We start from the raw sequence: 27,183 nt of genomic DNA, 5'->3' as shown, positions 1-27,183 counted from the left end.
GCCCAGGGCCTCGGGCCACAGCCAGGGATGGCCCATCTGCTCAGTTTGTCAGCCAAGCCACCACGGAGCATCACTGTCTGCAGGTGGGCTCCAAGCACTGCCCCACAGCTGAAGGGACCTCGTGGGACAGACAGGCAGGGCAGTGCTGTGGGGACAGATCCACCATCCCAACGTGGATCCCCACTGCCACAGCTGCTCTCAGTGCCACATCCAGCCAGGGAGAACGTCCAACAGTCACAAGCAGCTTGGAGAGCAGCCACCAGAAAGAATGCATCATTCCCAAAATCCTCATCAAACAGCATTCACAGAGCTCAATCTGTTTCAGAGGATCACAGAGAGGATTATAAAGGCCTTCAGTCATGTCTATGAAGACATACATAAGGAAGCAAAATTCAGTAAACAAGCTCTGACAAAATACAGCATCTAGAAGCACTGTACAGGCAAACCATTAGCCATGGCTGATGCAGGAATAGGACTTTCATTTCTAAAAGGAAGATAATTTATCATTGAGATAACTAAGCAAGGATTGTGTTTAACTCTTTCCCTTCTTTAGAGCCCAAGCAGAGGGCCACCCTTGGGCAGCAAGCAGCCCAACTCCAATATGGCAGCACAGATCTGGGAGGTGATACATGCAGTGCTGAACCTGGGAGCTCATTGCCAGTCTGGGTACCAGAAAAGACTGGCAGACACCACAACTTCATGACTTTTTTGTTCTTGTTCAGTGATGGGGTAGAAGATACAGAACCTAAGACTCTTCTTGCACATGGCTAATGTCAGTGTAAATTATGTAGTTTTAGGAACGGAGGACTCTCAAAATCTTGACTGAAGAACTTTTTTCATTTAGTTTCGGTTTTTTTAATTGCTACATATCCTTGCACAGGCAGAAGCAGGTTCACAGAAACAGACAATGTGCTCTGCTCACTGCCTACAAATGGATCCCCTTTCTTCTTGCAGGTACTAAAAGGTCTCCTGGAAAAGCTTGTGGCTATTTAGGACAGACAAAGTGGTTAAAGATACCATGCAGTACCATTTACTCACCACTTCTGCAGGTGTACTTAGCAAATAGGAATATTAAAGCACACTCCTGAGTGAAAGCACAAGGCATCTGCAGTACATATTGCAACACATCCAAGTGATGGGATAGCTGGGGAGGAGCAGTGTGAGCAGCAGAGTTCACTTGGGAGGGGCGGGGGCAAGGCAGCTCGGGAAACACTGACGTATTGTCTTTCCATTACCAAAAATTACACTTTGTGAAAAAGCATTAGATCATTTTAAGAGGTTTATATAAGGACACTGAAAAACAAGTTCTTTTGCAAATTCTATTTTTTTTAATGCCTCCCTCCCCTTTATATTTCCACTATGCATCAGGTTGTGAAAATCCAACATGCAATAAGTCTAGTGTTCCCAGACAGAGAGATCAACCTCAACACAAGTTAAATCTTCCAGCTGTTTCCAGCTCCTTCTCTCCATCAGACAGGCTCATAGCAGTGTCTTAATTACTTGTTTAGGAAGGATGTGACATGCTCCAATTTAATACATTTAGCCCTTCTTAGAGCAAATGTAGAATTAAGCCTCAGTATGCACTTGACAGATCTCTTAGCAACTAGAGTGCAATCAGCCAACAATGGATGATTCACAGTTTTAGCAAGAGTGTGCAGAACTGCCTGCCAAAAGTCTGAATAAACTCACATTGCTAGACACTATGGTAAAATGTACCCTGATCTCTTTTAAACTATTATATCATAGAGGAAAGTTGAACTGCATGCATTCCAGCAGCTTGCCCGAGTCTGGAAATACAATTGAACTGCAACATCTCGATTTTAAGAGAATTGAGACTTTTTGGTGGTTATTTTCATTTAATTATGATAATTTTACCTTTCAAGAAGAACTGTTCAAATCTATCAGTTTGCGTAAAAAAGGGATGACTTCTGTTTCCATTGCTCTGAAATAGGAAGAGTCTGGAGGATGCTAGTGGGGGTAGTCTGTCCAGAGTCACAATGATTAAAAAATGGGCTTAATCTCACGCCTACTGCTGCAGGGGCCACTGGCATGTGAAATATTTAGAGATCTCTGTGCAATCCATGAGTCAGAGAGGAATAGCAGGAAGGACCTCGACAGAGTGCAAATATCTATCCTGACTCATTGCTATCCTCCCTTTATCACCCTCCAAAGCCCAGTTGAGGATCAGGCTGCCACAGCAGAGACAAGATTGTTTGTACTTCTACAGCCAAATTTCTGCCTTCTTTGACCAGTTTTCACTCCAAGGTTCAGATTTTCCTCTGGAAGAATTTCCTCTTGGGTCTCCATGTGACTATCTTCCTACACAAAACCAGACTCAAGCAAATCCTTTACGAAATACTATTGAAAAAATAAACGAAACTGGAAAAGCTCTGCTGGGATTAGGCCCACACAGAGAGGGCACAGAGTGACACAGGGTAAGTCACTGACTCTTCCCTTTCAGCTACAAGCATGAATCATGAGCAGAGCTTTTCCTGTGGCACACCAGACACCAGGGTGAAACCCCTTGTGAGTAACAGTGCCTGGTCCCAGGAGATGGGGACAGCCCTCCCATAGCATCCCATCTCATCTCAATGCTGCTACAGCAAAGGGTCCTTTGGATCTCTGGCACAAACTTCAGGTCTGGTGATCTAAAAAGCATTTCAGTCTATTTTATGGTGATTGAGCCATTGCATCTGCTCGTATCTCATATTTTGGACTCTATTTTTCATCATCCCTTCCTTGAGACATCAATACTGACAGCAGAAGAGAGCTGACACTGTTATCTTCCTACTCTAACTACCTCAAGCTGCCACTCTCTTGACACCCACCAAACAAAACCCCATTCCAAAATACAAACTTCCTAGCCACTTTTCTCTGCCAGTTTTTTCTGTAGCCCTTGTTCTGTGGTTCTCTCTTGAGGCAGGGGACAACCTGGTGCCATTCAGTGGGAGCCTCAGCCATACCCCCCATCCCAGGCACCACATGAATGCTGTGACCCCACCTCGCTCCCAGGAAAGAAAGCCACGGTCCTCACAGACCAGGCACAGAGCCAAGACAGTGAAACACTGCTGGGTGCTAAATCTGCTCACCACTTGGGCAATGTGCCTGGCAGTCCAGTGCTGCCCCAGCCCCCCTAGACTGGGGACCTGTCCCAGAGAAGGCAGGAGCCTTGTTCCGGCAGCCCCAAGCAGCCTTTTCCAGGTACAGCAGATATGCTTGGCTAAGTAAGCAGCTTTCTTTGGCACAGTACAGTGTGTCACCCAAGTTGGTTGGCAGAATTCACCTCTAAAAAGAGGACTGTGGTTAGGGAAAAGAATTTGAACACATTGAGCCCCATGCTGTCTTTAATACTAGGATATTCACAGGTTTCTGCTCATATGGGCTGACAATCCTTTAAAAGCTAAATGAAGGCAGCAGGGGAGGTACTGTAAGCTTTGGGAAGACACATCAAGTGCAAAAATACCATAGCTGAGAGTTTCTGTAGATGCACAAAGACAAAAATTAGGCAGGTAAGGAGAGAAGCAAAGCAGAAGGCGCTTATCCATTTATTGCTTTTGTAAAGAGAAGTTTCCTACTGACAACCCTCACTAGACAAAACAGCTTAGGAGATTTTTCCATCTATTTCCATAAGGATTAGATCAAAGGGCTGAAAAGAATGTGAGCTACAGGGCCAGGGGGAGCTGGGGCACAGGCACCTTTGTCAGGGAGTCACTGGTGGCATTTTGACTTCAGTGGAGCAGCAATGTGCAGTCGGGGCCATGGACTACTAGCACCATCGTGTTCTGCCAGCTAGAAAAATGCTGTTATAGCTAGAAACAAAACACACCAGGGACTGATTTTGCCTCTGCTACGAGCAGACTATCGTCCTTTGCCTTGATGGAGATGGGACAGAATTCCTTAAATCCCTGAGTTGCTCTGCTGTAGCTCTTTTGGGAGCTCTGCTACCACCGTGGCCTCAGCGTGAATGTGAGGCTATTTGTGCTTGGGGGAACCTGATGTTACTCAAGGGCTGACGTAAATCCTGCGCTGTAGAGGCAGCAGAGCAGAATTCCCTCGCTCCCTGTTTTACCCTATAAGGACATTCCATGATGGCGCTGTAAACCTGCGCCTTCGCACAGATTTGCTGCAGCTGCTGCAAAGCCAAGCCCAAGTTTGGATTCTTGTGTGTTGTGATAATCAGCTGGGGTTCGGAAAATCCTTCAAAAAAAACCCCTAATGTTCTGGCAACTTAACAAGGCTTCTGAAAAAAACACCATTTTAACATCTGGAACAAAAATACTCTGAGGAAGTCCAAGACCAACACAGCACAGAACATTTTCCCCCCATAACTGTTACTGTATAGCACTTTCTTGTCCCCAGCTCAGTGAAACTAGAATGTTTGCATCAAGATGCTGAAACATTTTATTGGAAGTAATGCTGGAAGGTAGAAAGATAAAGAGCTATTCATACACTTGAACATTTTTTCAATTTTCTGAGTTTTGCTTATTTTTATTCCTGAGCCACGAATTTCCTCAGTCTTTTAATGCATCTTAATCTTCATCAATATTTAACTCTGCAGCAGAAATACTGCATACTTTGTTTTCCCATTTAACTTGAGAGTAGAGGGGTAAAAAAACATCTATGGAAAGAAGGAAAACAGCCAGTTCTAACGGAAACGACTTTTCCTTTTTCCACAAGACGTCCTGGAATAGAGTCAAGGAGAAGGATGAAAAAGAAAGGTGGGCAGAAAGAACACCATGCTATTTCTGCAAATTAGCTACAGTCATCATTTAGCACACTCCTCTTCCTACCTTTGAGTCCCAGGTTTAAGACCTGCCTAAGATCAAGAGCAAAAATATTTCTCAAAGACAGGCTTAATTCTCAGTAGACATTGGCACATATGAGCAGCTCCCTGCAGTGTCATGAAATGAAAAGAGCCCCACATATACATAATACATACACTATGTACACATGTGTACATCTACACACATTTGTACCTAAGAGATCCTTTCAGATGGGGGTGGGAATGATAAGAGAACTTTCACAAGCTATGAGATGTCACATAATTTTCAATATTACCTGGAACAGCAAGTTCCTATTGCATACAACAGACAGTCTGTAAGAAACTGCCCAAGACAGAGCACAACTGATGTAACCCCATGCTAGCAGAGATGCACCACATGTCATTGTCACAGTACTATGCCAGAGCTTTCAACAGAAAAACACTATTTTTGTGTTTCCTTTACCTCTAGCTGAAATCTCTATGTTCAGATCATGTTCTGAAAAGTTTCAGATATATAATTTTCCAGCTGCCCACTCTTCCATGGAGTGGCACCTGGAGCAGCACTTGTGCCTGGGACACTGTAGTTTCCATTCATCTGGTTAAAAATAAAATTAAGAAAATCTCATAAAAAATGTATGATTGGTTAAGCTTTCCAACACAGGTCTTTCAGTGTTGGTTATTAAATGCTACATGATCTTTCCTTGAAAAAAACAGTGCTGGTGATCTTTGGACAAGCTCATGCTCTGCCCTCTAATCCAAATGACTGGGGGCTTGTGCTACACCAAATCAGACCCCAAATACTGACTGGTACAGCATTAAAAGTAACACGGAGCTCCCTGCACACTGTCACCTACCAGAATCCAAGAGATCCTAAGGCCCCCAAAGAAACTGTGAATACCCTCAGCTCACCCAGAGAAACTGGCTGTGGAAGGCTCAGACTACAGAACCAAAATATAACTGCATCTCTCCATTCCCAATTACAGCTGAACTCCAGTGTCACATCAACAAACACTTGGCACATAAAACAACAGCTTTCAAGTGCCCTTATGGAAATTAATGATTCCTCCGCAGCCCTACAGCTCAGGAGCTTCATTATTTTGGGAGGATAGACAGGAAATGGTGCATCCCTGCCCTGCTGACTCAGTCAAGGGAAGCTACAGGTGCTCAGCTCTGCTCAAGGAGAGCTGGCAGGGGGAAGCCTGGCCACCAACTGGTGGCTTCTGCAGGCAGAGAACCAAAGCACCTTCAAAGGTGCTGAGGAACCAAGTGAGAGCCATAAAGCTCATGTTAGAGACGAACCTGTGCCACTGTTTTGTTGCTCTGACTATGGAAGGCTATTCAGTTCAACAAAAAACGTCAACAGACAGAAAGAACTGGGATCAGAAGAAGTTAAGTGTTGGTTTTTAGTGGGTTCCTTACAGAATGGCAGCTCTCACCAGCAATGGTAGGCTTTCTCATGGTTTGTTTGGTAATATAAGATTTTCCCTCTTGATCAGAGCAAACAAGATGAACAGGCACTTCAGAAAGAGTACAAACAAGCTTTTTAATTGCAGCCTTGAATTTTTTACAGGCTCATGAGATTTATAGCAAAATGCTCTTCTCCAAGTTAGTTGTTCCTCTTTTCAGATGTAAATAAGACCCATACAATCTTCTTTTTCAAGCTAAAACAAAAAAAAAAACAACAAAAAAAAAACCAACCAAAAGCCCCTAACCTATGCCCCTCTGCTGCCAAACAAGTCAAAACTGTGCACTGCTGTCTTGGGGCAGCAGATGGATCTACAACTTGGCATGGATGGATGCTCCAGTGGTACCACTCCTCCATCCAGGGGAATTGTATGAAGCATTTCCCCAGTGCAGAGCCCACCACCACCAAGGATCCCATCATAAAATATTTTCAGTGTTTTTGGAAGTGTTTGTTGCTGAACAACAAGTAGACAAATCATTCTTTTCCCCATTCACAAACACAGTCGTGATACAGGGACAAAAACTAAGCCAAGGAGTTGGTGTACAACCAGTGCTCCTGTTGCAAACTCAGAGCATCATTTTATGGATTTCCAGTGTCCATCTTCTGGGTTGCAAACCATACAGGCTTTGCAAAAGGCTGCTAGAGTCCATCCTCTTTCTTCTGTCTACAATAAACCTTAGAAAGCAGCAGACAGTGAGAGGTCTACCCTTTATGCACAGGCAGGGAAAGTACATCCCACGGATCACACAGAACCCTCTCTCCAGGGCCCCAGACACACACAGTGGCACTTCACTGTCCCTCCCATTCTGCCCCAGCCTCAAACCTGCACATTGCTGCATTTTAATCCCACAACTTCTTACCCTATCTTAGCTACAGTTAATCCCTCCTTTTTGGCAGCTGGCTGCCCAGAGGACAATTCTGTGTTTCACTGTTACACCACACAGAATGTAATGAATCTTTAATTAAATGGGCTTGATGAGGAAAGTCATTCAAATTAGGCTTCATCAGCAAGACAAAACCCCAGCTGTCTTTCTTGAAGGATATAATGAAGCACAGTTTCAGCTACCTGGGATCCAATTTTAGCACTGCAGAACAAGAGTTCATAAATCCAGCATTTGTTAAGTAAGCAGGGAATGGCTGACAGTGTTTAAGATCTTGGACACTTTTCTATCAGGCACACTTTAAGCCATGCAGCTTTTATGGCAATTCCTTCATAAACCAGGAGGTTCTAACAATCTAACAGGCTTAATGCAACCACAGGCAAGAGTGCAACTGTTTTCACAGGGGTTGTCATTTGATCATGCAGTAAATTACAGAAAAATGGTGCAAGCACCCTGGAAAAGGCACCTCTGGGAAGCTCATTGTAGCTCCACGGAAACAGAGTAAATAAAGCACGCATCATCAGCACATCCTCAATGTGCTTCTCATCCTTTAGCAGGAAAGCAACACTGGGAGCTTCTCTTGTTTAATTTGCACAAAAGGATTCATGTGCTCGGTGCTGAATGACTCTTCACATTGACTTCAGTGGAAATAAGCTACCCTGGATTTCAGAAGAAAAAAAGCACTAACAGAAAGTTAATGAGGTACAAACCAGGTTATGAATGGACCAAAGAAAAAATTCTCCTAAAGCTATTTCCTGCCCTGCTGTGATTGAATACACGCCTTTTAAGGGCTCACCTTACCCACCCTCCTGCCTTTTCTTAAGCAATGCTTTATTCTATCCCAAGACTTTCTTCACTTTTCTAATCAGTTTCCATTATGTCTTTTTTCTTTAAAGTCTCCCACTGTTAGAGCTCCACCAGGAGCAGTAATGCTGAAATCGGCAGCACAGACTGGCTACAGTCTTTTAAATAGTTTTGAAATGGAGCCAAGGTGGAATAATTCTGCTGGTCAGGGGGTTTAAACTCTGGGACTCTCACTGCAGTGCCTGCATCCCTGCTCCTGCCAAGGCAGCTCTGCACACAACAACATGGAAAGTTTTAGAGCAGAGTCTAGCCTAGGGTAAGAAAAAATTCCTGACCTACAAGTTTTAAGAAGGAAGTTATGAACCAGAGGGCTGGATTTGGTCCTCTTCAAGCCAGAGGGAGACCCAAAGGCAGAGCACAGAGGCAGAGCAGTTCTGGCAGAGAAGCACTCAACCCATACAAGAGTTTACCCTATTTCCTCCTCCACTGGAAGAAAGAGGGTGATGCAAGTTTGCTTCATGTATTCACTTCTTGTTTTTATGTTGAAAACCACCACCATGCTGCACACACATACTGTGCTATCACTTCCAATGAACCATTTTACCTACCTTCAAATATTTCTCTAAACCACATTCCCACCTCACCAACTCACACTCACAAGCAGCAAGGCTCAGAGCTGGCTGGCAATCTGATGAGACAGGCTCTCACAAGAATTTCCTGCTTCTGGTTCAGCCAGACATACTGCAACAACAGACACTCTCGCAGTATTCTGGCACCTCTACTCCTTGTACAGGCCAAGACCCAGGAATGCAAGTGAAAAAAACACTTTTTAATTTTTAGAATTTTAAAATAGCTCTTCCCCGTGCTGCCGTGGGTGTCTGGTTGGCTTCCATGCTCAAAGACTGCTTCCACTGAGATTAACTGAATTTGGAAACTACAGTGCTGAAGGTATGACCAAAAAATTTGCTTCCCAGAAAACAGCTTGGGACACCAGCACAGTAGGGCGGGGGAGCAGTTTGCTCCAGAGAAGCAAATGCTATGGAAAGAACAAATGCCTGACCCTCCAAGTACACTGAATTAGGTTTTCCACGGGCCCTGGGATACTTCCAGTAAGCATTTCAATAAAGATGACCTAGCTGGGGAAAACTGCATAGGAGCCTCAGGCAAGATCTACAGATCTGTCATGCATGTTCCTCAAAGTGCTACTCATGATGAACTAAGGCAGCCAGAGTTTCCATATTTTCTGGTCTCTTCTACTGAATTACCATGCAAGCCTGCACTACAGCTGGACAAGGCCATTCCTCAGTGCGACTAATGTCTCACACTAAATATTTCAGACACTTGTAGGCTGCTACAGCTCACACCTGTACTGCAGAGAACATTTTTCAAGGTATCACTGCTGGACCAATGAAATTCCTACTGACAGATCAGCTTGGGAAAAAAGCCTTGCTGAAAATTCAGAATTTGGGTCACATACAGATACATTCAAACAAATACCTTCTTCTCATCCCAGGTCTCACCTTGCAGTAGATAGAGTCTGGATGTATGCCCATGCCACTGGCATGAAGTAAAGACCTCAATGGAAAGCGTGGAAGGTCCTGGCACCTTTCAAGAGGGGTGAGCCTCAGACATTCTTCTAGTTTTTCACTGAAAATGCAGCTTCCTACAGACTGTGCTGATACAAGCAGCAGTCAAGATACTTTCAAACACCTTTCCAACCTCCAGCATGTGACTGCATGCTCCTCTGCCTCGTGCTTAGCTTTCTTGCAGTAGCAAAAACAGAGGAAGTGGGCGTGAGAGCACGTTTTTGAAACATGAAAATGACACCCCTAGCATTAGGAAGCTCATATTTTTAGGATGAGTTTAGAAACAGAGCCCAAAACTTCCCAATATGAGATTTTATAGCTAGTTCGGGCTCCTAAATTCTGCACAGGGCCCAGGAGTAAAGAGCCTGACTTTCAGAAGTGCTGAGCCTGTACTTGCCACTGAGGGCTCTGGCCACGGGTCAAAGGACAGGCACCACCGTGGTGTGAGCTGCTATTCAGGCATGCTAAAACACTTTAAAACCATTGTGTTGATGATCTCATCGACAGGAGTTATCACTTGTGCCTCTGTCTGTTACTGCCTTGCACCAGACAGAGTATGCAAGACAAGGAAAGCTGATTCTCACAGCAGTCACCACCTCATCTCCTCTGGGAGTGTCTTTCCAAAAAACTAAATGAGTGCATCCATTTTCTACCAGGTATAAAGGGGCAAACCTACAGAAAATCTCATTACTAGAGCAGCCAACACATACAGGAGACATGTCAGATGCTTGATGCATCAACAATGATGTGACAGCCCTGAAGAGAATGCAAAAAGCAAGGGGCAAAGATTATCCATTCTTTAAAGACCTATACTCTAATTGGACTTAGAGTGTTCTTACAACTAATTGCAGGATATATTTCACATTGCTAGATGCTCTATTTAACATTACTATGGATGTGAGTTCTATTGTGCTATTAACCACATGCTTTCACAGGCACCACACTGCAGCCCAAAATTGCCTAGTCAATACTTAAGGCTAAGAAATACTTTAAAGTTACAGCCACATCTCAAACATCACACTACCTCAGACTTTCCAGTAGTGAAAAACATGACCATGAGACCAGCTTAGAGAGATGGCAAGTAAGCAGACACAAGGGAGGAAGGAGTTTAAGTGCTTTAAACTAGTAAGACTGATTACAAGCTCTACATTAAGCACTGGCACCTTAGAGGATTAAGCCCCATCTACTTACACATGTGCGTCACAAGCACAAGCCTTACAGTCAAAAGAAAAAGTCCCTTCTCTTGGAACCTACCATAACATATAGAATACACACCAATTGCCTGTTTTTATTCTTTCACTCTTTCTGGTCTGAAAGGAATTGCTAAATCTATATCCAGCTGCCCCATACTCCTTCCTACTCCAGATCAGGCAATCAATGCTTGCACTTCTCTGATGGACACCTCTCTAGGATGATTCCCATATCCTGTGCCTCCTACTGGAACCACAGCTGCAGCTCATTCCAAGTGTTATCGTATTTAACATGATTGTCCATGTGTATTTCGTAGGACTAATAAAATTAAAATGGGTTTTCAGCACTTTTCATACAACTCCTTAGAAGTCCAGTTTGTGACCAGCACAGCACTTCATGGCATATGCAGATTTGTAGTGAATCTGCTTTCAAGAATGCAAAACAATACACTATATTTAGACAGAGTTTCAGGGTTTATATTAATTTGAATAAGACCTTACACACTGTATTAGTAGCAGCCCTTGGTTTGTATTCCATCCAGAAAAACACAAACCCACCTCTTAAGAAATTTTAGGACTACTCCTGCATGTTAGAGGACTGGCAGACCTTTAGAAGCTCCCATTAGGCTTCTGGTTTGTGTGCAGCAATCTTGTATAGAGGGTAAGGAAACTAAGGAAAGTGGAAACTAGGTTAAATTCAGAGAAGCCTGGTGCAGAATTATAAGCAGTGCCTTTAGTCCTTAAGATGAAGCGTGGACAGAGCACATCTTTACTGCACAAAAGCTTTTGGCGGTTTCTGGTGGCTGCTGACATCTGTGCCAAAGTTCCCCTAAGGATGGAGAAATGAGGAGAATAAAGTCATGCTCAGGAAATGTCAAGGTCAGACCATGAAACAGTAAGCCCCAGGAGAGACAGGACATGCTTGCAGCTAGCAGAGGGGATGGCCATGGGAGTATTTTCCCATCAGTGCCACAAACACCGCTGCCTTAGTTCAGTGCCTGGATAACAGACACCTTTCTTTGTTTCACCTTCCCCTGCATTTACTTCTTCTACTTCCCAGTCAGCCTGAATGGCCAGGACACAGAGCCACAGCAATGTGAGCTGCAGGGGAGCCAGGGCTCCAGCTGCTGGGTCAGGCAAAACCATTGGGAGGGTTACTGCAGCCAAGTGCCAGGCACCAAAGCAGAGGTGCACCACAAGAGCCCATCTTCCCTGCCTGTAACACACCTATGAGACCAAGGCTCTCATGACCCCAGTCTGATCAGTGATGTCCCTGGTCCACACCAGGCTTCAGCACAATGGGCTGGTGTCTGTGAAGACTTTGGAAATACAGAAAAATGCTCACCATCCAACCCTGGCCATGCCAGCTCTAGTCCTGCTCCTGCAAAATCTCTCCAGCCAGCCCTGCACAATGCACAGCTGGTTTGATGTTCTCCTGCCAGAAATGGCTTTCAGGCTGCTCATGGCATTATCTCAGACACAATGAGATGCCACTCCTGGCAGCCTGCTCTTCATCAAACCCACCCAGAAACAGCTCCACTACTGCCATTTGCAGCCATAAAAAGACCAGCAGGTCTAGTCTGCAATTTTTTGTGATTGGGTTATCCTTGAAGCCAGAGCATAAGGTCAGAAAAGAGTGACACCATTTCCAAATGGCTCCTTGCACCCAGAAAATGAACACCTATTTCCTATTACCAATGCTGGTGTTTTCAGGCTCATTTAATCTACAAAATGCTATTCAGGAAAAAATGTTGATCGTTTCCACAGCACAAATCAGCAGATCATCAGTTGCCATCAGCTGTTCCACAACAAAATAGATCCCAGGAGTCCACAGGAGACTCTTCTCCCCTGGCAGCTTTCTGCAAAGGCTCTTATAGGACACTCTCTTCCATAACACTAAGCCTTTAAGCCTGACTCTCAATATATTAAACCTCTATTTGCCAAGCATGCACTCCTAGGCCTTTCTAAGAATCATTTTGCAAAGCTTGGATGGCAGTATGTTTTCACAGCTGATGTGGAAAATCTAGAAACAACATTTCCCAATGAGAAATCTCTGCTTTACAAAGTGTGCACTGTTTCTTTGGCTTAATCTGACTTGCTAAGGGCGGGGGGGGGGGGCCTGCAGAATTCTTTTATGCTGTTGACATAAAATATCTCTGCCTGTCTTCATGGTGGAATCGTTCCATTTCCTGCTATCAGTTCTAGGATGGATATCCTGAGGCAGGGAAGAAAAAATAAATCAACATCTGACCACAAACCACCCATTGCTGGTGCTAGTGATGGCACATCTTATGCCACTGGACACCCTGATTAAGGCTGAACACAAGTTTTCCCTTGCCAGGTGGGAGGAAAACACCAGCAGGATCCATGCAAGGTAAAGACAGGGCATCTGCCTCCCAAACAGGCAGTGCTTGGAACAGCTCTGACCTTCAGGATCACAGCAAGCGACTCACTAGGAGTGTGCTGAACAGCTATCAGTATTACAGCTTATTCATAATACATGAGCAGCTTAAGGCTCACAGAGACTGCATTTCCCAGCAGCCTGACTCCAGCAGCAGCCAGCACTGAGAGCTGAAGGGAACAAGCACAGAGAACAAGCACAGAGTGCTGCTGGCCCCAGTGTATTTTGCCCAGCTTATTGTAAGAGGCAATGCACGTATTTCCAAAGCCAGCTATTGCATCTGGATCAAAGAGTTAAAACAGCTATTGATGGATATCTCTTTCACAGTTGACATCCAGCTGTACTTTTGTCCCCCCCACACCCCAACCTTGCAACATCCTGGCAATGACTCTGACAGTTCAGTTGTGCACTACATGACAAAACTTCCTTCTGCTGGAATCTGCTGCCCAGGTATTGCTCTGGATGTCATTTCCATACTGTCAGTCCCAGTTCATTTACTCTGTACCATCTGAGATATTGTAGAACTCTCCTATTTCTCCCCTCCCCAAAATAACTTTGAGCTGAAGGCATTTATCTAATTAGCGTTGCTTCATCCAGGAACAGTCCTACACTGCAGCAAGGTCTTCTCATCCATCAACACCTCTTCTGCTTATTCTACATTTCCAAAACGGGTAACCAGAACCTCACACAGCATTTCAGATCCAGATGAATAATCATTTGAGCCAAGTCAAGAAAATGGCCTTTCAGCAATACTGGAGGTATACAGTGCTGATCTAGAAGGAACTGTCCTAAGCCAGAGCTCTCCGGTCAAGGCAGGCTGGTTGCTTTATTATGTGTTTATTATATGTTGGTTTATTATTTATTATTATATGTTTATTATGGTTTATTAATTTTACATTATCTTATGTGACAATAAGATCACAATCCAGAACAGAAACATTTGCTTTAAGGGTCATAAAAATAAGAGATTTCTGTATGGCAATGCAGAAGCTCCATTTTGCATGGATTAGATTTTCCCAGTTGGAATGCCAGCATCAGTGAAGACATGGCATCCTGTGTGATACATGAAGTGCTGACAAGGGCTCTCCCCCACACAGACAGTCAGGTCACTGCCCACCCCTTTCTTTGACAGCAAGCCTCTCCTACACTGACTTCTGCCTTGACTTTTCCTTGCACTGGTGGTGGTGGGGCTACCTTTCAGATCAAAGGGATCGAGAACTATTGGACAAATATCAGTAAGGGCAACACCAGAGTAGTGTCTGCCTGATTTATTTTGGAAACCTACAGTAAAATCAGATTTCTCTGCACACATTTCAAGCTGCTGCAGCCAGAGGGAATATGGAAAAGGGTTATGACAACCTTGTGCCACCTTCTTGTCCAACACCCTCTACTCCAAGGAAGCACCATAGTTTGAAGTTTCTGAATACAGGAGTATTGGCTACAGGAGTCACCCAAAACCACCTTGCAAAAAAACCTGGCAAACTTTGCAGAAGACCTCAATGAGACTTTTCTACTGGAAAATACATGCATTCTATTCATATCATCCTCCATCACTATCTGTTGTTTCTATCAGTTCATTTTTGCCTCTCAAGAGCTCGCTCCAGCTCTTGCTAGCACAGGCACAAGTATTTCCATTAGAGTCTTTTAGCAGGTTCAAAGAACAAGTGAATTAAACTTCAGTGAATACCTAGTGACCAGCAATAGCCATGCCACCTCTCCTCTGTAAAATGTCAGAAGAATGTGAGATTCATCACTTTTACTATTTTAAACACAGCGATGACAGACACACTCAGTACTTCAGTAGGTGAAATGCTTCAAAGTGCTTTTAATATTTGCAAAATTAACTCCTATAGGGCTGTTAAATGTCTCTACTTCTACACAGAGGCATGGTCTGCAGTTTACCACTGACATTTAAATTATTTTTTAAGACATAGCTTGCTATTTCTGGAGAGCAGGTCAAAAACTAGCTCTAGCTCTAAAACACTTGTCTTTCTAGCCTGGGTTTGCATGGAGATGACCATCTCCATGGCTGCTGGCCTGCAGCTCAAAGGACATCAACCACACTGAAATGCAGAGACATTTGCACGAGCAGGATTCTTATCCTGCAGCATCACCCTTTCTGAGATACAGGATTCAGCTTCCTGACAGCTCTCACATTAAAAGCCTCAGAAAAAGCAAAGAGAAATGCAAAATCAATCACAACTCTGTCAACAGTGTCCAATTATGTAGCAGTTTTGTTTTGGTTTGCTTCAGTGGCCAGCTGGGACTGAGCTGAGATAGATGATTTCATCTTGCCAGAGAACTTCAGTTGGCATCCGGAGACAGGCGTGGATAGCCAGATCCTTTGCTGTGAACATACATAATGAACCCTCCAGAAACAAATTATCACAATCCCTTTTCAAAGATGATGCCAAATACTGAATTGTGATTGACATGAAAATGAGTTCTGCAAGTCGTGAATGAGATGATTTTTATCTACTTGCATGGTTTTAATATTTACTCTGAGACAGAAAAACAGCACATTTGAGTGGTATAGGTGATCACTGGCCTTGGATGAATGCAAGACCTGACTCAGGTACAGCTCAGCCATAAGACATTTCACTCTTTTTTCTGGAAGACAAGCTCCTGATGCTGCTATAAAAGGGGCAGCAATCAAAGATATTGTCACCTGATGCTCTGGGTACATCATTTATCTTCACCCTACAACTGTGACTGACCAGATCTGACACCAAGAGTGAAGCTCTCTTACACCATAAACTTGATTAGGGATATGCTTCTATAATAAATACCAAAAAAAGCAGAATGGTTTACTTTTCAAAGGGATGAATGATCAGTAATTACTGACAGTAATGTCTTTCTTGGTAGGAAAGTATTTTCTGTAGTCACAACCTCTGGTTGGCACACCTGCCATAAACAATGACTGCTACACAGATGTGTGTGTGTACTGGTGGAACTTATGATTAATTAACACTGTTTTGTATATATAATGTTCATTTCAGGTCAGCATTTAATGACCAGGTCTACATTTTTGATCCAGCACTATTTACTAGGAAACTTTTGACAAAGACAAGAAATACTCTGAAAACTGACAAACACAAGCATAGAGACTGCTTTCCCAGACTGAGGTGCTAAGCTCACTAAATATTCAGCATGAATGGAGTATTGCAAGTTAAAACCTGCTATTAAAGTCACTTCCCACAGCATCCTCAGCAGAGCCATGCTGAGCCTGCAGCAGAGGCAGAGTACCTGCTCCAGAATCACTTCAAAATAACCAGTAATAGTGGTAGAAATGAAAGTCTGCATGCATTTATTTTAATGAAAAATACCCGTGCTAAGATCAGCCAGTCTTGCTGAAGAATTGCATGCCCCAGTCACCCCACTAAGAGATGATGAGAGACAAGAAGTTTAAGCACACAACTGATCAGGCAGACTATACTGGGGATGTTATGAACCCACCTTTGAATCTTGAAACCACAACTCCAGAAGTGGCTGTAGTAAACTAGTTTTTGCAATGCTTTTAAGTAAGGCAGTTACAAAAAAAAACCCAAACAAAAAACAAGCAAAAAAACCCCAAAACAAACCAAAATACATAAACAAGAAACTACAAAACATCAACTATTTCGGTTTAATTTGAAAGTCCAAGTAGAAAGTTCAGGGTAGCTCCAAGCCATATGTATAAGTCAGAGCAGCAGCAAAGGATCTTTTTACTTGGTGGAAGTGCTTATGGTTCTTTGGAACCTTTAACCACTTAGCATTTGCACTGAACCATAAGATCACCAAGGGCTATTTATCACAGCTAAAGGAACCGTGGTTAACAAAGTACAGGAGCTGACATCAGGCTTGCACGATAATAATCAAGTGTCCACAAGAGATTAAAAAACAGGCACTTAATTTGGGTTCTGACTTTTTTTAATCTTCTGGTCAGCAACTGGGATATTTCTGAGAATCCTGACATCACAATTCAATAACAAGGTCTAAATATGGCTTCTACTAGAAAAGCATGAAACCCAAGCTGCTCCTGGACTGTTCTTAAAGATTGTTTTACATTTCTATAAATAGAAATCAATTATAATGAATACAGTCCACTTATATTGATCTGACTAGAAGCTACTTCCTAACATTTTCATTAAATAGGGGATCACAGAAGGAAAATTGAAAATGAAAAAATTCAGTTCTTGGCATAGCCAGTTCATCCAAAGTGTTAGCCTTATTAACGCAGGGTCAGAGCTACATCAGCAATGATCTTTAAGACCAAAGAACCACATGCCCAAACCACAAGGCATCACTTAAACTGTGAAGCAGATGATTTTTTAAATAGTCTGCTTTAGGAGGCTAAAACACCCATTCTTATGTGTACTGATAAATTACACTGGCTCCTGATAAAGGTCTACCTGATGTTGCCTAAATGAGTGGGGTTTTTTAAAACTTCTCAGTACTGCTTAAGAAACTTTTCTCCTCTACTGCATGCTTTTCATTTAATTTATATACTAATACAGAATACATTGAAAATTAATGTATCGATATGATAAAACACTGAAGCAGATTCTGGTATCAGTTAATTCACTGTCTTCTGTAACCCATGATGGGCATCACACACCATTCTGGAGAAAGTCTCCAAGTGACACTAAGTTTGTAGAAGATCATTACATTTGGGTTTGCCAATTATAGGTCCAAAGAACAACCAAATCCCACATTAAAACTCAGGTATGCATCTTATCCAAAGTCTGGCTGGTACTACTTAACTTGCTTTCAGAATGACAGAAAAAATGCTGACAGTATCTTGCATGCTTTCACTCTAATTGTAAGGTTAGACAGAGAACATGATGAAAAAGATAGGCTACAGGCATATGTATATATGGCTCAGTATAGAATAGGAAAGGTATTAAAAACTCCAATCTAATAAGAAGGTGGAAAGGTACCTAGTGACATCTCCAATTTTTGTCAGCCTTCATGTAAAGTGTTTGCCCAAGTTTACAAACCTGCTGTTTTAAGTACTAAGCAATTACACTGTGGTAACCTCTGTGCTTTCTATCACAAGTTTTTGAGGTGGAACACCAAGGTGGTCTGGGTCATCAAGGGTAAAGCACAATAAGGATGTGCAAAAGGGTTAGTGAAAACAAAGGACTGCCACAATTTGTGTGACAGTTTAAAGAACCATGAATTATTTAAAATGGTAATAAAACATTTAATCTCTTGCTTCTCTAGTGACCAGCCAGTGCTAATCCTCCATGGAAAGGAGACAGATTCCTGACAGTGCCAGCTCAACCAGGGAGCAGAAAGCCACAGCCTCACTAAGCTCTGCACCCACATAACTGACAGAGCTGCCCAGACAGAGCTCAGTGGGAGCACATTGTCACCCTGAGCTGGGCTGCAGGAGTGCCCTGCTCTTCCCCCAGGGCTGGCCAGCAGCACTGAGCATCCCTGTGGGAGGGGTGCCCAGTACAGGAGCTCCTCTGCTTGGTTCATCCAGTTTGGAGGTGTCTCTGAGCTTTAGTCAGCATCAAAACTGCCACCAGAAAGGGAAAAAAGAGGCTACTGATATGAGAGAGGAGACTCTCTTCTGAAGGGAACAGAAGGCACCTCATGCAGACCAGACCCTCTTGTCAGGGAAGCCTGCTGCCCCCCTGGGGCCTGGTTAAAGATGGAAGAGAAAGCTTCCTCCCTTTACTGATATCCCCCGATACTGATTTTTCAGGTGTGCAGCAATGAAGTCTCAGGGCGACCTCAGAGCCTTGGGACAACTCATTAAGGGATCAGGAGCACAAGCAGTATTCCCCTTCAGCTTTGTAACTGCAGGGAGTGATGAGTGCAGAAATGAGAGAGCCAGCAGATCAATGCCTGGCTCTGAGCCTGGTGTCACCACCAGAATTTTGGGTTTTGATAATGGGTAGGTTTACACAACAGCAGGCCTGCTGGAGACACTTGTCTCTCTCCTTGCAAAGGAGTTAGCAGGGTTCATTGAGCCCTAGAGTTTTAACTAGAGTTTTAAACTAGATTTGAAAAGAAAAAGAGATAAAAACCAGGCTAACTGGAGATAAGCCTGGGGGCAGCACACCAATGTTTGAGGGATGCTGTGTTTAGTGAGGCTGCTGAGACAGCCATTTGCTGTCTCAGTGGAAGCAGGGGATGCAGATCAATGTGGCAGCAAAGGGTTACTGATGTGTTAGGTCCCTCTGGATATGGTGATTGCTAACAGAGAAGGACTGGTGAGTGATCTGGTGGCTGAAGGCCACCCTGGGAACAGAAATGTTGAAGTAATTTTTGATTATTGGAGAAATTGGCCTGTTTAAGGGACTGGTTGATAAAATCCTTGAGAGGCATTACTGAACTGCCTGCAGCTAGGCAGGCTCTCCAGAGGGGTCTGGACAGGCTGGATCAATGAGCCAAGGCCACTTCTATGAGTTCACCAATACCAAGTGCTGGATCCTCCATTTGGGTCACAACAACCCCATGCAGCACAACAGCCTTGGGACAGAGTGTCTGGAAAGCTGCCTGTGGAGAAGGACCTGGGACCCTGGTTGGCAGCAGCTGAACATGAGCATGACCCAGCTGTGCCCAGGTGGCCAAGAGGCCAATGCCTCCTGGCCTGTGTCAGCAATGGTGGGGCCAGCAGGAGCAGGGCAGGGATTGTCCCCTGTGCTCAGCAATGGTGGGGCCACACCCCGAGGGCTGTGTCCAGTTCTGGGGCCCTCAGTTCAGGAAAGACATTGAGGGGCTGGAGTGAGCCCAGACAAGGACAGTGGAGCTGGGGAAGGGTCTGGAGCACAGGTTCTGTGAGGAGCAGCTGAGGGAGCTGGGGGGGCTCGGTCTGAAGGAAAGGAGGCTCAGAGGGGACCTGATCACTTTACAAATACCTGAAAGGGGTTGTAGTGAGGTGGGAATTAGTCTCACCTCCCTGATCAGAAGCAACAGGGGAAGGCCCTCAGCTTGCACCAGGGGAGGTTTAGGTTGGATGTTAGGGAAAATTTCTTCACTGAAAAGGTTGTTAAGCTTTGGGCTGCTCAAGGAAGTAGTGGAATAACCATCCCAGGAGGTATTTGAAGGATACATAGATGGGACACTCAGGGACATGGTTTAGTGGTGGACTCAGCAGTGCTGGCTTAACAGTTGGACTCTACCATCTTAAAGGTCTTCTCAAACCTAAAGGATTCTAAAGGCTCACGGGTGTATGCTGTAAAACAAAACCCCCATAACTTAATTAAGTTCAGGAGCCCAGCAGAGCCTTAAATCTCTCTCCTGAGCCTAGCTTTTCTATTACTTTGAAACAGACATCATTAACCTGCAGGGCCATCTATACCTACAGAGAAAGTGGAAAAAGTGTCTTGCATTTAGCAGCAGCTATGCTGTATTACCTCAGTGTATACAATACATAAATAACTTACTAAACTCTTTTTGCCCTCCGTTTTTTTTAGAAACCTCTACCTCCTGGTGTGAGAACTATCCCTGCAAGCAGTAAGCTGCAGCTGGGACAAGGGGCCAGTGCAGGCTGCAAGCTATGGCTCATACACAGCTACACAGCCATGCAGAGGCTCTACAGGGTGTGAGGGGGTGGCACCTGAGGGTGCTCAGAACTGAGGAGCAGGTTACCTGGCCCAGCACAGGATGGGCTGTCGACAAAATCCTGCCACACAGCAAGTAGATTTGGGAAGAGATACCAAGAGATGTTGAAAAGGCAATTAGGTGGTTTCTCCCATTCTTGTTGAGAGGATGGGTTTGACAAACACAGTCCTTCACTGCTTATTCTGTCCCCCACTGCTGAAGGACCAGCTTTCCTACACCACATGAATGCAGTCACAAGTGTTCCCAGTGTGTCTTGGGGGTGTAGGGAATAACAAAAGTCTTGGGTAGAAGTTTCCTCTTAACCAAGGAAGGAAATACACTGAGCTCTTCTGCAGCAGCTCCTGTAGTTTTCCCAGCACCAACTAATTCTCCATTCTCTATTTGGCAGCTGAGAAGAGGCCAGGTCAGTGTGGGTTCATTTTGCTGAGCTTTTGGGTTTCCATCTGTCTGCATAAGCACAGAAATGGTAGAAATGCTGTTTTGTGCTATCCCAAGCACATTAAGACAACTTAGGCAGCAAGAGCAATGTGCTGATGAGGGCCCTTCACAGCAACTAACCCTGCTGTATGCAGAAGGTGACGTTGAGAGTTTATACAGGAGGAATAAACAATTGAGAACATACTGCTGGAACAAAAGGTGCTGGAACTGGCAATCTGATCAATGATCACAACATTTCCACTGGACTTACTCAACTTAAGCATCAAGTGCACTGGTGACTGCACAGAGCTAAGCAAAACACCAGTTTAGACATATGAGCAATCTACCTTTGGCTTACTTCAAAAGCCTTTACCTTTCTGCCAAATCAAAACTCCACAGAAACTATGAATTTTAAAGTAACTTCAGAAGCTTATAACACAGAAACATAATGCCTTGAAATAAGTCCGATTTGCAAACAAATCATTAAACGCATGACTAATTTTTCTACTTTACTAAAAAAATACTGGGCTCTTTCCCAGCACTGCCTGAACATGACCAAATTTAATTCAATTCTTTTTTTTCTCCTTACAATAACTTGGAGCAAGAACAGACATAACCCTAGATTTTATTTTGTTTTGTTCCAGACAGACAATCAGTAAAGAATCCAGTGTTGCTGGGGGGATAAGCAATAATATCTATAAAGCCTGAAAGCTCAATCAATGCTATTACAAACTACTGCAGAAATTTGTCTACTGCATAGTGTTACCGTAATTGGTGACAAGCCTTCTGAATAAGGAGTCTAGTCAGTGAAAGAAAAAGCTGGATCCTTCCTGAATACTGAATTTTAGGTTTTCAGTAGCATGAAACAGAGGAGATTAAGACAGTGCTGCTCAGTACATGCATCTGGCAGACAGTTTATCAGAAGGCACAACACACCTGAAACAGCACTGCTCCAGCTGTGTATGCAACCAGGCTGCTGTGTTTGGGATGCACCTCAGCAATCCCCTGTGCTCATCAATTTTCACTGGTCTGACCAGGCTTCAGAGCTCAACCTTCCACATGCCTCTTTGGCAGGCTTCCTGGACACAAACCCTCCCTCTATTAATTACTTGCAGAAATGGTGCTCTACGACCCTCATCCTTTCCTTCCTCCTCTGCCCCTGCCTGCCCTGGACAAAAATACATCCAACAGTTAAGAGACCAGTAAGGCAAGTCCAGCTGAGTCCTGCTTTATAGAGAGGCCCAGCTCAGGAGTGCATGATCAGGAGTTGGGCTTTACTGGGTTAAGCCAAGCATACACCAACTGTACTGCTAAAATATTCATGGGTTTGCACTTATGTTACATAAAAAGAATAAGAGATTGCAGTTTGAGAAACTAGTGCTTACGCAGCTTGCATACACCCTCCTTCCCTGTCACACAGTGCAAGTGACAGTGCACTGCAACAGCCCTGGTTCACTTTCATAACAGCCAACAGATGTAGGATCCTTCCTTTCCTGAGGCAGCACTTGGCACCTGTCCTGTTCAACCATGAGGTCTCCATGGGTCAGCCCCTTTCTTCAGCCTGGTAAGGACCCTCTGCATAGCCTAGACCTCAATGGTATCACTTCTCACCTTGCCTCAGTTTGGGGCCACTCACAGCTCAATAAAGATGCCTCAGTCTCCTCTGGGTCACTGATAAAGGCAGATTTGACAGGACAGATGGTAGGACAGACCCTGCAGCAACATCACTTGCCACCAGACTCCAGTAACTATCTCAATGGGGAATTCAGAGACTGAACATAAACCGCAGAAAACTATCTTGGGAGGCTGCTAACAGACACTCACTGGGATCAGCAGGAGGGTCAGGAGCAGCTGCTGGGCTCCCTCAGCACAGGGTGCCCACATATCTCAGTGCCTGGACTTCCTGAGCACCTGTGGTTGATACCTCCAGAACCAAAGTTGGAGGCAGTAAGAGCAGAGAAGCTTTGGATACACTAGGAAACAGCATCTCATGCAGCTACAACATGCAGCTCTTTCTGGGGGCTCTATGAAAGTGACATTATGATAGATGTTTGCAAAGATGTCCAAGGCACACACTGCCACAGCACACAGAGCTCTGGGTAGGCATGTGTGCATTCCTGCTTTCTAGAGCCTTTGCCATTTCACTGTTTTCATATGACATCCTGGTCACCAACTACTCAACACAGACACTCCAGATAAACAAAACTGACAGTAACCACTTGGGAAGGGGAGGATGCCTTGGAGAGGACAGAGATCAGTTACAGGCAGGTAGCATCCTGCACAAATGAGCCCCTTCTCCCCCCTTCCACAAGACACTGCTGTAATGATGTTACCAGGAGGAAGAATTGTTGTAAATAGGAGTTAAATGTTCAGACAAGCACTACACTGCAGTGTCATGCATTGACATAACTTTAAAAGGATACTTGTTCATTTTTTTTTTTTGTTTTATTTCATAGAAAACTCAGGGGAAGTGATTGCTCCATCATTCAAGAACACTAATAATATTCAAATTTTGCCTGAAAGCTCTGTCTCTCTCTTGTTTGTGACTCTGCCTGGACAAGTCACTCATGGACAGAAGTAAATCCCTCCTCCTGAAGGGGAAATGGTACAGATGGCAGCAGGACTCACAGAGCTACACATCAGTGTGTCATGGGAAGGACCAGTGAAAACTCGCTTGGACTCTGGCTAAGAAACAGCTGCTTCTGAGAGTAGCATGTAGTAAACACTTTACTCTGGTGCTGTCACCTTAAAGAGCATTCAGGGTGTTACAAAGAGTAAATACACATGGTTATGCACAAGAAGCGCACGTGTACAAGTTGTACACAGTATGTCAGATACTACACTGCTGGGGAGAATTTAAGAAAACTTTGTAAGTGATACGAGAAAGGGACTATGTAAAATACCCCAAAAGGAAGAGGAGCTATTGCTGTACTAGAGCTAGTGGCCTGTCCCACAGGCAGAACAGCACAGGCCTGTGGATCTCACAATGCACTATGGTACCAATGATGGGAACTGAAAGAGACACGAGAAGGGTTACATTAAAAGATGCTTACAGGAAGGCAGACCGTCACTGCTCATTGAGAAGATAACTGGGTGGCACTTCAATGCATGCACTGCCTGATGAAACTAATTTATGAATGGGCTGAAGACATTTAGAAAGTACTAAGAAGACCTAAAATAAGGCTCCTGTGGGTGTGCATCCACCACACCTCTCTCCAATGGCCTGTGTCCCCCATACATGCAGGGAGCCTGCAATGGTTGCACAAGGAAGGCGACATCAGGTTCAAGGGCATTAGGCTGACACCAAGTACAGCAAAACACACACCAGCTCTTGTGCACAGGCCAGTACATACAATTACCACAGGTATCAGTGATGCACTTGCCTGGGGCTTAGCTCGGGTTCAACGTGTACCGAATATGGGGTTTGTGGACTGAGCAAGGCTGCACCGTGGTCACAAACCCGCACAAGCCGCCAGCGACCCTTCCCGCCGGACGGACTGGGCACGCTGACACGGAGCGAAAGCCCGCACGCCCCAGAATGGATGAGTCATAGTTTACACTGTCCATCCACTTGTCTCCAGGAGCAGAGCATCGCTCCACAATGAGCCCAGCACAGCGGGGCTCCGCCGCACAGCGAGCTCGGCTGCCGGCCGCGGGTACCGGGCTGAGCCGCGGCGCGGGGCCGCTCCCGCCGGGCAGGGCTGCGGCTCCGAGCGCGGTCCCCGCTCCGCCGCTCCCGCCAGGGGCTAGGGCGGGCCCGGGGACACGCCCGACAGCGCGGCCGCCCCGAGCTCACCTGCGCAGGCATCGCACCCCGCACCGCACCGCAGCTCACCCTCACCTCCCCTCACCTCACCTCCTTCCGGCGGCTGGGCGCGCCCGGGCGGGTGAGCAGCGCCGTCTCCTCGCAGACCACGGCCACATCCTCCACGAAGACGCAGTCGGGGAGGCTCTCGTCGGCCGGCAGCTCCAGCACCTGCAGCCCCAGCTTGCCCCGCAGCACACCCACGTACAGCTGATACTCCCTCTCCGCGCGGGCGAAGTCTACCTCGGGGCCCGCCACGCTGCGCAGCGCCTGCCGGCACAGCGACTCGGGCAGCGCCCGCACCACGGCGTGCGTGCAGCGCCCGAAGGCGGCGAGGCCGCCGCCCAGCCCGGCCATGCTGCGCGGCGGGGACGGCGGAGAGGGACGCGGGGGACGCGCGGCGGGGACGGCGGAGAGGGACGAGGGAACGGCGGAGAGGAACGAGAGACGCGCGGCCGCCGCCGGCGCTGGCAGCGCATAAAGCGCCGCCCGCGGCCCGGCCGCGCCCCATTGGCTCCCCACCAGGCACATTTCCACGGGGCCGCCGCCGCCGCGCCCCCATTGGCTGGCGGCGGCGGCCGGGCCGCGCCATTGGCCGCCCCCCGCGCGGCGCCGCTTACCTGTACGGGCGGGCCCGGCCGGCCGCGCGTGTGGCCTGAGGACGGCGGGGCGGGGCGGGGCGGCCGCGTTCCGCTAGATCTGGGCAGGGGCACGGCTGTGCTGACAGCGCTCTATCCCCGCGTCCAGGCGCATTCTTACATTCGTTCCAGCTGGGGTGGGCAAGGGGAAGGTTGATGACCCTCGGGCTCGAGAGTGCCTTGGCTTGGCCACCTGCGAGCCCTTACCGCTGCCTTCTCCGTCCCTGGTGGCACAGCTGAAGACCAGGGGGTTCATGTGGGTGACCAAAGGAAGAATATCCCATGACAAGGGCAGTTCCAAATACAAATCCTCAGGAAATAAGCCCAGGCGGCTCTCTACAGGGCACTCACCGGCAGAGCGTGTCCACCTGCTCCCACTCCTTCATACTGTTAAGGTTTCCACCTCTGTGTGCTTTCCACCGCTGCTGTGCTCCACCTCTGCCTCAGGGACTGAAACAATCAGGATTTCGCACACTTTTCCCTCAACAAGTGCTTCCCTCGGTTTCGTTTTCTCCAGTTTTACCCTGACTGGAGGTTATCCCGGAGGATGGCCAGCCCTTGCCAGAGCACGTCTCTGTCTCCCAGGCAGCAAATGAGTCTTTGTGCCACACCTCGCGCCATAGGCAGCATCCACAGCACCAGTCCTCAGCCGCACTGCTCCTGCTCCCGAGCCACCCAGGCACCTCCAAGGTTTGTCCTCACCAGAGCAGACAAGAAAAAAAGAAGGAAGATGAATTTTCCTTCCAGCTCTGCTTTTGCTGGCAAGACTTTTGCAAGTGTCCCTCTGGTCATGGAGGGGAGCCCGCTAGCACACAGCTCTGTGTTCCTGCTTCAGAGCTCAGACAAAACCCAGGCAGCTGCCTTGGTCACGCTGTCACAGATATCTGCAGATGTTCAGCATTTGGGACTATGGGTCATGAACAGCACGAAGGAAATACCAAAGTGCGTTTCTAAAATGGCAGCTCACTAGATTTTCATCTGCATTTTCCACAGAAATATTTTCCAAATATTCTGTAAAGGCTGCTTTTACTTAATGCACATAGGTGCAGTTATTTGAATAAGTGTCATTCACTGAATAATGTGCAAATATTACTTTGCTTAAAGAAACGGACAGATAATTGAGTTGCTATCATGTAGAACATTTCAAATTCTTGAAAAACCTCTACAAGTAGTATCATACGGTATCTGGTATAACATGTAATCCTTCCACCATTGTTAAAGCCTATTTGGACTTGTTACGTATTTGGGATATAGCCATTGGCACAGTTTGGTTTTCTTTTAGTTAGCATCACTTTTAGCCAGAAGAAAAAGTGCTACTATCCAGTAATTTTAAAACTTGCCAGGGTTTCCTGCAGCCAATGGATTGGAAAGTTATCATCAATACAGATGTTTTTGACATCCACAATCACTTTATGTATTTGTAAGTGGTGACAATTTTTAGATCTCACTGAAATTACAGGCTATGAGGTGATGCTACACTGTGATCTCATACACATGTGACATGCTCCCTGGGACAGTGAGGCTTGCCCCAGAGGCACAGTCCCCAGTCCAGCTCAAGTTGGCCCCAGCTGCTGTGTGGGAACTGGTCAGGTATCACTTCTGACAGCTCCTCAATACCTTTATGGGCAGCAAGGCTGGAGAATCTCTCTGTGAGACACAGTGCTATGAGACAGA

General features: G+C 45.8%; 1 protein-coding gene across 1 annotated transcript in view; it reads right to left on the bottom strand.

The window, feature by feature from the left end:
* DDAH1 (dimethylarginine dimethylaminohydrolase 1) overlaps positions 1 to 25,371 on the bottom strand; it is a 57,447-nt gene extending 32,076 nt beyond the window's left edge. Inside the window, exon 1 of the mRNA XM_071436360.1 lies at positions 24,923 to 25,371. Coding sequence (XP_071292461.1) covers positions 24,923 to 25,228 — 306 coding nt within the window. The 5' untranslated portion in view covers positions 25,229 to 25,371. The remainder of the gene's footprint in view (positions 1 to 24,922) is intronic.
* Positions 25,372 to 27,183: the final 1,812 nt, after the last annotated feature.

Source organism: Agelaius tricolor, unplaced genomic scaffold (assembly GCF_023055355.1).
Source record: "Agelaius tricolor isolate 1412-34295 unplaced genomic scaffold, bAgeTri1.0.p SCAF_11, whole genome shotgun sequence".
In the NCBI taxonomy this organism is placed as follows: Eukaryota; Metazoa; Chordata; class Aves; order Passeriformes; family Icteridae; genus Agelaius; species Agelaius tricolor.
This window is presented reverse-complemented; position numbering and strand designations above follow the sequence as displayed.